Source organism: Babylonia areolata, chromosome 15 (genome assembly GCF_041734735.1).
Source record: "Babylonia areolata isolate BAREFJ2019XMU chromosome 15, ASM4173473v1, whole genome shotgun sequence".
NCBI classification, from domain to species: Eukaryota; Metazoa; Mollusca; class Gastropoda; order Neogastropoda; family Buccinidae; genus Babylonia; species Babylonia areolata.
Window position 1 is genome coordinate 35,338,632 of NC_134890.1, and position 16,321 is coordinate 35,354,952.

Below are 16,321 nucleotides of genomic sequence, written 5' to 3' on the forward strand. Positions count from 1 at the left end.
AATATGGTGTCAGTAAAGAAGGAATATACATTATCTATATCCCCGGTGTTTACGGACTCCGTGTTTTTGCAAGCAAGCATACTTTCGAATTTCTCCCAATTAGCATCTTTATAGTTATACTTCGGGACTTCGTCTTTTTGAAATTCCGTAGGTCTTTGAGTTTCATTAAAAGCCATGAAGATCGGTAAATGATCACTTCCCAGTGTGTCTTTATGCGTTGTCCATTTACATTCTGGATACAACGTAGCAGATATGAAAGAGATCTATAGCAGATGCACTGTGAGTTGCAATATCAGGGATTCTGGTAACGCTGCCATCATTTAAAAGGCTTAAGGAAGAATCAACATTTTCTACAAAGCGGTTACAAGTAACTGATACACAATCTTTGTCCAAAAAAGGTGAATGGGCGTTAAAATCTCCCCCAATCAACCATTTTTCATCATCTTGAACATTATGTAACCATTCCGTATTAAGTTCGTTTGGTCCTCTAGGTAAGTACACAGAGACGACACGAAGAGTACGATGATCACTGAATTTAACACGTGCTGCGCATGAATGAAAATCAGGAGTAGAATTAGGTGCTGGTGGAGGGCATACACTGTACTCTGTCGGAAGTTAGCCGTCTTGTGCATGCGCACAGTACAGTTACGTGTGTCCATTGTCATGTTATGGAAGGGAAAACAGTTCTGATTTATTAGATTCTGTTTGTTTTTTCTTTAGTTTCTTTCTTTCTACTGTTTATTCAAACATTCATTTTCATGCTCATTCACTCACTCATTCAATGGCTTGACTACCCGCTCTTTAGCCTACTTCCTTTGCATTAGAAAGAGAAAGAAATGGAAAAAATGTCCTAATTTCTGTTCTGCATTTCTGTGTTAACTATTATGGTTGTTTAACAGACTGCAGTAATAAGCAATGTAAAAACGGACAGTTGTTTAGCAGGCAATGTGAGAATCATGTAAAAGCGAACGATGTTTGATAAGACGATGTAAAAATGATGTAAAAATGGGCCGTATTCCAACAGGCGATGTAAAGATGATGTAAACAGTGACTGTTGTTTCAGCAGGTGATGTAAACACGATGTGAAGACGGACTGTCCTTTCAACATGCGATGTAAACACGATGAAAAACACTCACTGCTGTTTCAACAGGCGATGTAAAAACGTTGTAAACATTGACTGTTGTTTCAACAGTCGATGTAAAAACGATGTTAACACCGACAGTTGTTTCAACAGTCGATGTAAAAAAAGATGTACTGACCGTTGTTTCAACAGACGATGTAAAACAGATGTATACACTGACCGTTGCTTCAACAGACGATGTAAAAAAGATGTATACACTGACCGTTGCTTCAACAGACGATGTAAAACAGATGTATACACTGACCGTTGTTTCAACAGACGATGTAAAACAGATGTATACACTGACCGTTGCTTCAACAGACGATGTAAAACAGATGTATACACTGACCGTTGCTTCAACAGACGATGTAAAACAGATGTATACACTGACCGTTGTTGGAAAGGCATGGTGGCCCAGCGGCAGAACGCCTGTCGAAGAAGCGAGTGATCCCGGGTTCCACTCCCTCACGGAAAGGAATTTTCACTGCCATCTGCTAGACCTTGAGTGCTGGTCTGGGTGTTTCACTGCCATCTACTAGACCTTGAGTGCTGGTCTGGGTGTTTTACTGCCATCTGCTAGACCTTGAGTGCTGGTCTGAGTGTTTTACTGCCATCTGCTAGACCTTGAGTGCTGGTCTGGGTGTTTCACTGCCATCTACTAGACCTTGAGTGCTGGTCTGGGTGTTTCACTGCCATCTGCTAGACCTTGAGTGCTGGTCTGGGTGTTTCACTGCCATCTGCTAGACCTTGAGTGCTGGTCTGGGTGTTTCACTGCCATCTGCTAGACCTTGAATGCTGGTCTGGGTGTTTCACTGCCATCTGCTAGACCTTGAATGCCAGCCCAAACAAAACATTTCCACCACAACACTCCACTAAAACCCAAACAAAACGTTTCCACCACAACACTCCACTAAAACCCAAACAAAACGTTTCCACCACAACACTCTTTTCCACCACAACACTCCATTGAAACCCAAACAAAATTTTTCCACCACAACACTCCACTGTCAACCAAAGAAATATTTTCCACCAGAATAAATGCACACTCCCACAAGCGAAACGGCCAAGCCACTGAAGTGACCTTGACTTTGACATGCAACTGCACGAGTGAAATGTCGACCTGATCAGGGATCTGGCGATGCAGTGACGAAGGACAACAGATCCCCCAGCACTACCGGATGTCGAAGTGTAAACTTTCAATTCATAAAGAAGGGTGCGAGGTGCAAATATTCATTTATTGATAACCAACATTTCCCTTGAGAGAGAGAGGGGGGGGGACACACCCACCCACCCACCCACCCACAGAGAGAGAGAGAGAGAGAGAGAGAATGAAAGGTGTGAGAAAGATACATGGGAGAGGCAGTGAGATGCAGACATGGACAGAAATAGAGGCAGGGCCAGAGACAGAGAGAGACAGAGCAGCCCAGCCCAGAAAGCTAACAGGCCAGACAACAGCGCCGTGTGAGCATTGCTGCCTGGGGTGATATTTGCTGACCTGCTCCCTCCCCCTCCCCCCTCCCCTCCCTGTGGGCCGGACAGTGTCACGGTGTGTGGACACTTCATCACACGGTTTGTCTGCTGGCTCCTTGTCTGTTGGTCCTGTCACGGTGTGTGTGTCTGTGTGTGTGTGTGTGTGTGTGTGTGTTCTCGGGAGGAACTCAAATTGTTCAGAAGTCTTAGAGTCGTGCTGTTCCTTCCCTCTCCTTCCCCTCCCCCCTTTCTTTGAGAGAGAGAAGACATTCTGGAAATTCTGGGCAAGTTACGCATGACTAAAGGCGTATCGCACATGCGCGCGAGTCTGTGTATGTGTGTATGCGAGTGTATGTGCGCGCATGTGCGTTTGCTTGTATGCGTGAATGTGCATTCCTGGCACATGATTACTGATTGCACTTTAGTTTTTTTTCTGAAAAACAGACCAAGTCAGCAAGCAATAACAGCTACACGAGCCGACATACAGACAAATAGACCGGCAGATAGCCCCACCACAACAACAAACAACCAAAAACAACAACAAACATACAGACAGGAAGTCAGAGTTTATTCTCGCCGAGGACGTGTGACTTTATGTGGATAAAGACTAGATACTACAAACAAACAAAAAGACTGGATACTACAAACAAAAAGACTGGATACTACAAACAAAAAGACTGGATACTACAAACAAACAAAAACACTACATACTACAAACAAAAAGACTGGATACTACAAACAAACAAAACACTACATACTACAAACAAAAAGACTGGATACTACAAACAAACAAAACACTACATACTACAAACAAACAAAAAGACTAGATACTACAAACAAACAAAAAAACCTAACTGACTAATAACTGACTGACAGACTAACTAACTAACTCTACATCAAAGATCCTTACACGAGCAGAATCGGGATACAGATGTACAGTTTGCTGTGGCTGTTTTGTCCGCAGGGAGATGACACGATGGGTTTTGTGATTCTGGTTTGGTCGTCGCTTCCAGGAACCAGGTCTCTGGTCACCATATCCACGTTTACTTCTGTCCTTCCCAGCAACCAGGTCTCCCTTCACCATGTCCACGTTTACATCTGTCCTTCCCAGCAACCAGGTCTCCCTTCACCATGTCCACATTCACTTGTCCTTCCCAGCAACCAGGTCTCTGGTCACCATGTCCACAGTTCCATGTCTACTTCTCCTGTCTCCAGCCAGGGGTTCTGTGACGCTGCGCTGGGGCTGGGTTGAGTCATGTGACGCTTAGATAGGTTCAGTCACGTGACGCAGGGGGAAGGTACAGTCACGAATGGCCTAGATGTAATGCGTCCGCCTAGGAAGCGAGAGAATCTGAGCACGCTGGTTCAAATCACTGCTCAGTCGCCAGTAATTTCTCCCCCTTCACTAGACCTTGAGTGGTGGTCTGGACGCTAGTCATTCGGATGACGATAAACCGAGGTCCCGTGTGCAGCATGCATTTAACGCACGTAAAAGAACTCACGGCAACAAAAGGGTTGTTTGTGGCAAAATTCAGTAGAAAAGTCCACTGCACGCAGGAGGAAAAAGAAAAGAAAAGAAAAAAAGTGGGTGGCGCTCTCAGTGTAGCGGCGTGCTCTCCCTGGGGACAGCAGCCCGAATTTCAGTCAGGAAATCTGTTGTGACCAAAAAAACAAAACAAAACAAAAACAAACAAACAACCCCCCCCAAAAAAAAACACACCAAAAAACAAAAAAAAACCCCAACGAAATGTGAAAGAAAAGGAGAAAAGGAAAAGTAACGGTGGAAGATGGGAAAACTCGCGAGGAGACCTGTCTGCAATGCACAATGCTGTTTCCAGAAACTGCACGAAACCCTGCACACACACACACACATACACATATACATACACACATACATACATGCACCTCTTTGTCTCCATCTTGCTGCCAATCATTCCATCGGGTCTTTTGATATTATTTTCATCCATGGATGGCTATTTTTGCCACAGCTCCTCACCTTTCTTCCTTTCCAGGTTTCATGAGGAATTGTTTATCCTTCCTCCCCTCTTCTTTGTTCTCTCGTCTGTCGGTGTGTGATCCAAATGACAGACATGTTCTCCACACGGGTCTCACGTTGCTCAACACCGGTCTCATTCCAGCTGAGCGTGGTGTCAACACTTGTGCCAAACTCCGGCCCCTCCCCTTTCTGTTTGGGAGGCTTTGTGTGAACAGACAAACACATCCCCTATAAATGGCGCGCAGCTCCACACAGACGCTCAAACGTCCATGATCAGGGATCTGAGCTGACGGCCGGCTTTGTGGACATCTTGTCTGTGAATGGTTTGCAGTTCAGCGATGGGGCTATCTGCTTGATTTGAAAGGTCCAAGGGCGTGTCAAAGACTTGGGCGCGGTTGTCGTTTGGCTCCACGTTTGGAAGGGTTATCATACCCATGCAAGTATTTGACTGGACTATTTAAAAAAAAAAAAAAAAAAAAAAATCGGAATCATTTTCGGTTGCATTTTCGTAAAATTTTGATTCAAAGATCGATTTTGGGAGGTCGTTTCGTTTTCGTTTCCTATCTGAAAGAGGACCTGGCTGTGACGGATCCCGTGACAGAGAACTGCTGCTTTTCACCGGAGGAAGCGACTGAGACAGAACTGCTGCTTTTCACCGGAGGAAGCGACCGTGACAGAAAACTGCTGCTTTTCACTGGAGGAAGCAGCGGCCGTGACAGAACTGCTGATTTTCACTGGAGGAAGCAGCGACCGTGACAGAACTGCTGCTTTTCACCGGAGGAAGAAGTGACCGTGACAGAAAACTGCTGCTTTTCACCGGAGGAAGAAGTGACCGTGACAGAAAACTGCTGCTTTTCACCGGAGGAAGAAGTGACCGTGACAGAACTGCTGCTTTTCACCGGAGGAAGAAGTGACCGTGACAGAAAACTGCTGCTTTTCACCGGAGGAAGAAGTGACCGTGACAGAACTGCTGCTTTTCACCGGAGGAAGAAGTGACCGTGACAGAACTGCTGCTTTTCACCGGAGGAAGCAGCGACCGTGACAGAAAACTGCTGCTTTCAGGAATAAACGCGGGAAAGTGGGAAGACTCCCTGGGACCACTTCATCAACAACGAGGAAGAGTTCTGGGGCTGCCACATACCAGCTGCTGACGGGGCTGCAGAGAGAGGAGGGACTTGTGGAGCAAAGGTAAGGCAAGCCCACGGTCTGTTCTCGTCTGTGTGTGGTCCCACATTCAAAAGGAAATGTGTGTGTGTGTGTGTGTGTGTCTGTCACACACACACACACACACACACATATATATATCAACAGAGAAAGAGAGAGAAAGAGAGTCAATGACTTTTTTTTTTATTAAAGAAAAATAAACTTTCTCCAATTTTGTGCATAGTTATTTTTCTGTCTTGTCATATAGGGGAATTGATGCAAATTTGAGCACCTTAACTCGGAACTTGATTAAATGAGAAACTATGACACAAAAACACATGAATAAAACTTCAGCAAGTAAATAACTCAAAGTACTTCAGGTATCAAAGATTTATTTTTCAGGAACTTGCAAAACAAGAAATAAAACGGAATTATTTTGGTTTTCAAAAAACTTGATTTACCATCACGTGCAGCTAATTTGAGCACTCGGTGCATGAACTATGAGTAGGGGTGCTCAATGTGCCATCATGGCTGCCATTTGCCCAAATTACCGACATTGCAAAATAAATAAAAGGCAAAATATAACATGTGATCTAACATTTTTCTGTGTGCAGACATAGATGCACAAAGACATCAGGGGTTACGTAGACAAACGAAAAGTGAACAAACCCACACACAAAACCCAAAAAACCCACGTCACGTACAAAATAATCTCGGTATGTCAGGGAGACAAACCGCAAGACTGACAGACTTGTTTACACCTATATCATCTGTCATGTAATATCTTGTACACATAGACAAAGACGCATAGACACACTGCTCAATTTACCAACAAGGGATGTGCACAAATCAGCATCAGTGTTCTTATTCTGTGTTTCGTCATGCCACGAAAACGAAACGTGCTTTTGACGTTGAACAACTGGCTTCTTAGTTTGATGAAAGGTTGCTTTGTTAGTAGGTAACAAGTATTTCAAAAATTTCAGTAATGCAGTGAAGGCATCGACTATTCTATAACTAGATTTTTATATGACGAGGTGAAATTCATGAAACATGGGTTTAAAATTTTTTTTTGTCGAATATTTTACTTGAACTTTCTGACGTGGAACAAACACATGAAGTGCACTCCTGCTCTTTGCATCAAAGAACGACACATGCTTTTGGGAGGCTGGAAAAATGGGGTGCTCACGTTTCCAACATGCTCAAATTACCTGCACTTCCCCTAATGTTATAGGGTAATTTTGAAGACACTGGCTTTTAGCAGTGAAAAAGCTTCCCTCAGCAAAGTAATCATCCATTCATATACGAAAGTGGTAGATAATGTTCCTTTTTTGTGTTATTAACACCGTTTTGTAATAAAAATGAATCCTTGGAAAGTATGATGTGAGAAAAAAAACATATGGCATCTCTCTCTCATTGTGATCTGTCTAAATCATCTTTAGTTATGCAGTGCAGTAAATTTGTATTCATATATCAATGATTTACGTACTTTGTTTTGATCTTTCATCTTCTTCATCTGTGTTCTTGTTTAGAATTATTTTACTCCGTTCGTTGAATAAAAGGTTGGATGTTAATTATTCTTAGAAAGTGACGTCATTCATTTATCTAGTTTCTCTCCCTGCCTCACTATTTCTCTCTCTGTTATTCTGTCTGCCTGATGGTATGTAAATGTGAAATGCACACGAAAGACACGGACAGACAGACATACACATAGCTAAATACAGATTATGTTTCAGATGTGGGCATCTTCCACACTCCTGGTATCCCTGGCACTGTGCTTTCTGTCACGTGACGTGGCAGGAAAGCCAATAGAAAAGGATGACACAGACATGGACATTCTAACGCGGACTTTGATTGGCTTGGACAAAGGTGAGCACAGTTCAGAATTTGTAACATGGTGGAAAACAACTCTGGTAGAACTATCTGTGATTCAGAGAGTGAGCACAATATCGAGTCTCTCTCTTTGTGTCTGTCAAACACCAACATCCCAGCACCCCATTCTCCGCACCCTTGAAAATAGTTAACTGACTGACTGGCAAACGACCTAAAGCATGAGCGATCTGGTAACAACAACTTCGATAGTATACTACCACTACTAATGATAATGGTAGATTTCACACACACACCACTTGCTATGTATACACTTCACTGACTGTAGAAGCGATGCAGTGTGATTCCTGGTGTTGACAGAGAAAACGACGGCACTGTCGACAGTTCTGGAATTGTTGGATTCCATTGATGTGTGTGTATGTACAGAGAAGACTGAGGCACTGTCTGCAGTGCTGGAACTGCTGGATTCCATTGATCTTCCCTCCCTCTGCCTCTCCCTCACCTCACCCACCTCCCTCGGCAACATGGACACTCTCATCGCCCGTGCTGCAGCCGTTTATGGTGGGTGTGTGCGTGTGTGTGCACGTGAATGTGTGTGTGTGAATATGTGAGAGAAAAAATGAGAGAGAGAGAGAGTGTGTATTTATGCGTATGTGTGGGTCCGTTAATGCGTATTGTGTACGTGCATGTGTGTGTGGTTGAATCGTTTGATCTTTCGTCATTGGACAGATGCCATGAAGGCAGACAAACTGACTCACTGCCCTTTTGTCTTTGGACAGATGCCATGAAGAAGGCAGAGCAGACAGACAGATTGACCCAAGACCTGCCCTCTGAGAAGGTCAGCACCGAAAACGTTACCATGGTAACGGACAGACCGTCCCCTGACGTGGACAGTGGTGAAGTGGTCAAAGACCTTCACGGACCTGTTGCTGACCACAGCTCCCGGAACAACCTTCAGGCCTCCATTCAGGGCTTTCCTGATGACGGCCGTCCCTCATTCCAACAGTATTCTGATTACAATTCCGTTCTCAGTCCCACCAACAACGATTACAACATCTATGACGTCAGTGACAACTCAGTGTACGACACGGCAGCTGGTGCAGCCAAGTCATCCCAGCATTACACCTTCAAAACAGCCGTAGAAGGGAGCGTTGAAGTCAGGACCCCTCTGTTCTTCCCTGAAGACCTGATGACTTTGACCTCCATGAAAGCTGAGGACGTGAAGGACCTGGACCAGGTCATCATCCAGAGCAGCAGGTCCCTAAAGCCTGACTCGGCACTAAGGGCAGAGAGTCTGAGGCTGGCCAGTCATCACGATGGTCCGCACATGTCTGTAGGGACTGGAGACACCATGCTCACAGAATCGGCATCTCTATCCGCTTCATCAGTCACAAACACCACCAAGTCATCGTCAAATCCCACAGCAACACCTGCTAGACATGTTCATGAACCAACAGAAGTACATGCATCCACAAATAGCACTGATTACATCACAGAGCCTACCAATAATACTGATGATATCACCAATCCCATAAATAATACTGAGGACATTAATAAGCCCATGGATAATATTGATGACATCACTGAGCCTATAAATAGCACTGATGTCATCACACAGCTTACAGACAGCACTGATGACGTTACCAACCCCACCAGTAAGAGTGACGAAGGATCAGCACACACTGTCACTAACGAAGACAGACCAGTGCCAAAGAACATTGACATCACATATGTCAAAGGGAACCTGACCAACTCCAGAACCAGAGTTCCATCCTCGCTGTTCCACTCCCTCAAAGTCAGCGACCTGCAGGAGCATGACACTGCCCACATTGCCAGGGATGCCATGGACAGCAGGCAGGCTGACAACAGTACTTCCCAAACTGAGCAGGCAGGCACCACCCCCACCAACAGATCAGTGCTTTCCAACGCCTCGTCAACAGGCCTGGGTGAAGAACCATCACCACCAACTTCCACACTGGAATTACAAGCATCAGCCGGTTCTCCCACCATCAAGAACACACCAGAGCCAGTGACGGCACATTCAGAAACATGGAGAGGGAGTTATCCTTTCTCCACTGATAACTTTTCCTTGAAGCAAACTCGTGACAATCGTTTTCTGGCTGACAATGATGACGTGGCAGACCAGGCCCATGGAGGGAGTCACGGGAGTGACGTGAGCATCACTGTGGACACAGACACAGCATCAGCAGCACACCCTGACGGAGCTACCAACGCAACACAGCCGCAAGTGAACACAGCGACATCTGAAGCAGAGGTGAACAGCCAATGGACCTCATCCACTGCCTTGTTGGGTGCAGATGATGCAGCATCGTTTAACATCCCGGCTTTCAAACCAGACAGCACGAACGCTACTGACAACACAGGGGAATCCACTGTGACATCAGATGGACCGACGCCAAACACCTCAGTGAAGAATGGAACCCCAGACCATTCATCAGACACATTCTCAGCAGTTGGTGGCACCGACACATCGTGGAAAGCCTCCCCCATAGTGGCTGAAAGTAATTCATCCAAGATCTTCCTCACATTGACTGAAGATAACACCACCAGCCTCCTTCTGACCCCTCGGGGTGACAAAGGTCTGGAAGACGTCAAGGTCAAGTCTTCATCAAGGTCCACAGAACAAAGGACATCACTCAGCTCCACTGTCAACAAGGCTGGCGAGGAAAGAGAGCCCAGTGCCACAGCAGACACCTCACTGTCAGATATCTCCAGGCCTGTACTGACACATGACAACTCACTGTCAGATATCTCCAGGCCTGTACTGACACATGACAACTCACTGTCAGATATCTCCAGGTCTGTACTGACACATGACAACTCACTGTCAGATATCTCCACGTCAGCACTGACACAGGACAACTCACTGTCAGATATCTCCAGGTCAGCACTGACACAGGACAACTCACTGTCACATTTCTCCAGGTCAGCACTAACACAAAGCATGGAATCCACTGAGCAGGGCAGTTCTGGTGCCAGCACAGACATGGCGCCCAGACTGACATCAGAAGAGAGGTGGACGTCTGGGGACTCCAGAGACACCACCACCACCACTACCACCACCCCTGCTGTTCCCCTCAGCCAGGTCTCTGTGGCAACGGATCGTCCCTCAGTGTCCGCCTCACACAGCGTGACACCAGGGTCACACACAGGACAGAACACACGGCGCTTCCTGGCCTCTGGGTCTGGAGCAGTGCTGTCTGAAGACTCTGATTTGGAACCAGTGCTGTCTGAAGACTCTGAGTTGGAACCAGTGCTGTCTGTGAAGAACGTGATGGGAACAGTGGCAGGGAGAGGAGAGAAGACTTCCTCAAACACAGTCCTTCACCCTCAGCAGGGGTCTGTTGACTATCTGTCTGAGGAACAGCAGTCTGTGAAGGGTGTTAGGTCATCCGACGGCAGTGGTGTTGAGAGACGAGTGGCAGGTCGCAAGGCATGGTCAGAGCGTGCCGGCAGACAGACAGAGCACCGGCACACCTGGAATGACAACGGTCTGTCAGCAAGTGCCTCTCGTCGCAACAGTCGCTTGTTCAGAACCCGGGGCGGCAACACAGCTGCCTTCACCTCCCACACCATGGCTGCAGGTCCCCCCTCCCTCTGGCACAGCTACCTCGCTGCCAGGGACTGGAGGAAACCAGCGGATGGCATCAACACTGAATCCTTCTCCGCCACTCTGCCTTTGTCACCTGCCCTGACCATGACAGCTGGGGAGGAGGGCAGGGGCAAACAGACACGGACAGTGTTGGTCCAGCCCTACTCCGCCGTCAGGCAAGGCTCCTTGCACCCTCACTCTTCACCCATCCACCCCCTCTTCTCTCCTGTCCACCCCCACTCCTCCCCCCTCCATCACCCATCCCCAAACCTGGGCACGCTGTGGACAGAAGGGTCCCAGTACTGGAGACACAGGCAACACCGAGGATTCCCCCACTTCCAGACTGATGGGGATTTCTCCTCCTCCTCTCCAAAGGGGCTCAGGGACCGTCCCTTCAGACCCCACAGCGGGCAGGGCGGCACGGACAGGGGAGTACACAGGGGTGTGGAACACGGCGTCATGTTGGACAGACTGAACCTGGAGGAATATGGCGTGAGGGCTGATGTGAGGGCTGACGTTAGGTCTGACGTGTGGGCTGACGAGAAGTCTGACGTGAAGGATGACGTGAGGGCTGACGTGAAGGATGACGTGAGGGTTGACGAGAGAGATGACGAGTGGGCTGACAGAGTGAACATGGAGGAAATTGGCGTGAGGTCTGACGTGAATGATGACGTCAGTGATGTCGTGAATGATGACGTGAGGGCCGACAGGGTGACTGTGGAGGAACACGGATACACTGAAGACAGGGCAGAAGACACACCGGACAAGAATGACGGGACAGCAGACCAAGGTGGAAGTGGATCGGGTGGGTCACAGGGAAGGGGGGTGAGGTCAGGGCTAGAGGTCAACAGTTTAAAGGTGAATGACGGGACAGCAGACCAAGGTGGAAGTGGGTCGGGTGGGTCACAGGGAAGGGGGGTGAGGTCAGGGGTAGAGGTCAACAGTTTAAAGGTGAATGATGGAGGGTGGGCAGAGAGAGGCAAGTGGAGGGAGGCAACTCCTTACCACAGCTACCAGCTGAAGGAGGAGGCAGAGGAGGCACAGCAAGGCTGGAAAGAGGACCAGGCTGACAGCTGGTCTGAGGGACATCTGTACGGCAGACTGCAGCCACGTTATGAAGGTGAGGCTGCTGTGTGTCTGTGTGTTAGAGAGAGAGAGAGAGAGAGAGAGAGAGAGAGAGAGAGAGAGAGACGAACATTTTAATGACCAGGCCATCTTGCCCGTGTCAAGGGGTGGGAGGTAGGGGGCACACGGACAATTATCTAGACAGGGTGAAACACGTCATCGCCTTGAAACATGCATGCTTGCTTGAACCCAAAAGAGGGACTGAACGATCCATGGAACTTAACAAATCAATTCATTCACATCGGAAGCAACATATTCAAACAATCTGAGATCATTCCAGAGAAAGCTTGCATGCACGTTCGTGCATGCGTGTGTGTGTGTGTGTGTGCACGCGCTTGCTTTGTGTGTGTGTGTGTGTGTGTGTGTGTGTGTGTGTGTGTGTGAGAGAGAGAGAGAGAGAGAGAGAGAGAGAGAGAGAGAGAGAGAGTTGATCTGGGATTATTTACATTGGGAGAAACAAAGAGCATGTGCATTTCTCACCTGGCTCTTACAAACGCACACACACACACAATTCCCCCCACACGCACAAACCACACACACACACACACACACGTGTGGGCGCATACATCGTTGATAGCCCCTGACTGTGCACCACAGGGTACGCCTGTCCTGGACTGTTCGGGTTCTTTGGAGACATCCTGGACTGCCGGAGTTTCTTCATCTGCAGCTGGGGCGTTCCCTACAGGTTCTACTGTCCTTCCGGAACACTCTGGAACCCTGCACGGTCAGTCTGCGATTGGTCCAGAGACGTCGTCTGTCCCAACTGAACTCTTCCAGCGTCGTCTGTCCCAACTGAACTCTTCCAACGTCGTCTGTCCCAACTGAACTCTTCCAATGATCGTATGTCCCAACTGAACTCTTCCAACGTCGTCTGTCCCAACTGAACTCTTCCAATGATCGTCTGTCCCAACTGAACTCTTCCAATGATCGTCTGTCCCAACTGAACTCTTCCAACGTCGTCTGTCCCAACTGAACTCTCCAATGATCGTCTGTCCCAACTGAACTCTTCCAACGTCGTCTGTCCCAACTGAACTCTCCAATGATCGTCTGTCCCGACAACTCTTATAGCGTTCGACTGGACCAGACGAACTGTTCCAACCTCTGTCCCAACTGAACTGTTCCAACGTCATCTGTCCCAAATGAACTGTACAGATGTTGTCTATCCAAACTGAACTGTTCCAATGTCGTCTGTCCCGACTGAACTGTTCCAATGTCGTCTGTCCCGACTGAACTGTTCCAATGTCGTCTGTCTCGATTGTACTGTTCCAGCCTCTATCCCAACTGAACTGTTCTAACGTCTGTCCCAACTAACCTGTTCCAACGTCATCTGTTCCGACTCAACTGTTCCATCATATATAACGCATAGCTGTTTTCGTCTGTTCCCCCATCGAACAATTCAACTTTCATGGAACCAAGACCCCAACAACTTGACCTGAATGACGTCAGCCTTAGGTCATTAAACACAACTCTACCTTATCTGTTCTGAGACTGACGTGTTTTGTAAATCGGCCATGACCAATCTTTTTTCTCCAGATAATAGAATACAGGAGAGAGCCATTAAAATGTGTCCGGCATTGGATTGTAAAATGTACAGAGTGGACGGCTTGCCACATGTAGGCACTGGTTGAAAAAACTATTTACCCTTTAGCCACTTTGGGTGCAACATTCAGTTGAGTGAAAGCGAGTCACATGTACATACTGTTGTTTTAAAAGTTAGAAGTTGGACGGAGGAACCAAGCTCCGAGAAAAATGATGGACCAATCGTTCATTGCTATGTTTCTCCACTGTTTTGTTCCTTTGCATATGCTTATTCATTTGTTTGCTGTTTGTTTGCGTAGCTTATAGTTCATGTCTTGTCATCAGTTCGTTTGTTCCGCCATTTTGTATGATGAGATGTTTGGAGGAAGCAGAAGAAATGCACATAACCAACCTTCAAAGGCCCAATGGCAGAGTCAGTCAGACTTCTGATTCAGCATTCACCAGTGGTCAAAGTTCGGGGCTCCGTGTTGGCATGGTGTTGTGCCATTGGGAAAGGCGTATCACTCCGATAGTCCTCACACCAGGTGTGAATGGTGCCTGGCTTTAGTTGGGGCAGGAGAGTATTGGATTCCACCATCCTGTGCCCAGCCCTAGACACTGCATAGGAACTCGCTGTCCACGTGATCCTATGAGGCTATGTGGCTTTTAACCTTAATCTTCCAAATACGTATATGAACTTATCACATCTGTGGGTTAATCAGGGAGCTTAAAAGCGATTAAGCTTGATGATCAAACGGCACATCCACGTAAACGAACAGTTTGCCAATCCAAAGTCAAAACTCCAAAACAGTTAATGCCTGGTAACTTGGCTTAGCTGCTGGCCTCAACATTGTTAGCTACCCTAAATTTGTCACTGAAGGCGCTGTTTTGAAAGATAACGGATAATGACGATGATGGTGACAACGATAATGTTTCACCGCAGGCTAGTGACACATTTTCTGGAATGATGCTGACAATAATTATTGTTGAACGAGCTTTGTGGTGCATGAATTGGCTTAGCGTTGGGCTTGCAGGTGGAAGGTCGTGTGTTCGAATCGACGTGTGCCAACATTTTGCGTGGTGTCGTTGTGGTGACGTTAGTGTAGTGTTGAAGACTGCCGCCACGCCAGTTCCACCTCCTGCAGAGTTGTTTCTTAGCAAACCATACCATCAGCAGTGTGGTCCTCCCTCAAACATTTGTACCATCAGCAGTGTGGTCCTCCCTCAAACATTTGTACCATCAGCAGTGTGGTCCTCCCTCAAACATTTGTACCATCAGCAGTGTGGTCCTCCCTCAAACATTTGTACCATCAGCAGTGTGGTCCTCCCTCAAACAGTTGTACCGTCATCAGTGTGGTCCTCCCTCAAACATTTGTATCATCAGCAGTGTGGTCCTCCCTCAAACATTTGTACCATCAGCAGTGTGGTCCTCCCTCTAACATTTGTACCATCAGCAGTGTGGTCCTCCCTCACAAACATTTGTATCATCAGCAGTGTGGTTCTCCCTCAAACATTTGTACCATCAGCAGTGTGGTCCTCCCTCAAACATTTGTACCATCAGCAGTGTGGTCCTCCCTCAAACATTTGTACCACCAGCAGTGTGGTCCTCCCTCAAACATTTGTACCATCAGCAGTGTGGTCCTCCCTCAAACATTTGTACCATCAGCAGTGTGGTCCTCCCTCAAACATTTGTACCATCAGCAGTGTGGTCCTCCCTCAAACATTTGTACCATCAGCAGTGTGGTCCTCCCTCAAACATTTGTACCATCAGCAGTGTGGTCCTCCCTCAAACATTTGTACCATCAGCAGTGTGGTCCTCCCTCAAACATTTGTATCATCAGCAGTGTGGTCCTCCCTCAAACATTTGTATCATCAGCAGTGTGGTCCTCCCTCAAACATTTGTACCATCAGCAGTGTGGTCCTCCCTCAAACATTTGTATCATCAGCAGTGTGGTTCTCCCTCAAACATTTGTACCATCAGCAGTGTGGTCCTCCCTCAAACATTTGTACCATCAGCAGTGTGGTCCTCCCTCAAACATTTGTACCATCAGCAGTGTGTTTCTCCCTCAAACATTTGTATCATCAGCAGTGTGGTCCTCCCTCAAACATTTGTACCATCAGCAGTGTGGTCCTCCCTCAAACATTTGTACCATCAGCAGTGTGGTCCTCCCTCAAACATTTGTACCATCAGCAGTGTGGTCCTCCCTCAAACATTTGTATCATCAGCAGTGTGGTCCTCCCTCAAACATTTGTACCATCAGCAGTGTGGTCCTCCCTCAAACATTTGTATCATCAGCAGTGTGGTCCTCCCTCAAACATTTGTACCATCAGCAGTGTGTTTCTCCCTCAAATATTTGTATCATCAGCAGTGTGGTCCTCCCTCAAACATTTGTACCATCAGCAGTGTGGTCCTCCCTCAAACATTTGTACCATCAGCAGTGTGGTCCTCCCTCAAACATTTGTACCATCAGCAGTGTGGTCCTCCCTCAAACATTTGTACCATCAGCA

The 16,321-nt window shown here is 47.2% G+C and overlaps 1 protein-coding gene across 2 annotated transcripts; it reads left to right on the forward strand.

Moving 5' to 3' along the window:
• Positions 1-4,886: 4,886 nt before the first annotated feature.
• On the forward strand, positions 4,887-15,088 carry LOC143290609 (uncharacterized). 2 transcript variants are annotated; one of them, XM_076600207.1, is made up of 5 exons: positions 4,887-5,775; positions 7,452-7,596; positions 7,984-8,118; positions 8,337-12,290; positions 12,893-15,088. In XM_076600207.1, the coding sequence occupies exons 2-5, from the start codon at positions 7,455-7,457 to the stop codon at positions 13,060-13,062; spliced, it is 4,401 nt and encodes a 1,466-aa protein (XP_076456322.1). In that variant the 5' UTR covers positions 4,887-5,775; positions 7,452-7,454; the 3' UTR covers positions 13,063-15,088. The 2 variants fall into 2 exon arrangements, with proteins under 2 accessions (XP_076456322.1, XP_076456323.1); XM_076600208.1 differs by having other exon boundaries at positions 7,464-7,596.
• The last annotated feature ends 1,233 nt before the right edge of the window (positions 15,089-16,321 follow it).

What these genes read in the sequence shown, in the direction of transcription:
- LOC143290609 (XM_076600207.1), top strand. Translation starts at nt 7,455, where the DNA reads ATGTTTCAGATGTGGGCATCTTCCACACTCCTGGTATCCCTGGCACTG. An exon ending in CCGTGCTGCAGCCGTTTATG is followed by an intron (nt 8,119 to 8,336) that starts GTGGGTGTGTGC and finishes GTCTTTGGACAG; the next exon opens with ATGCCATGAAGAAGGCAGAG. An exon ending in ACTGCAGCCACGTTATGAAG is followed by an intron (nt 12,291 to 12,892) that starts GTGAGGCTGCTG and finishes TGTGCACCACAG; the next exon opens with GGTACGCCTGTCCTGGACTG.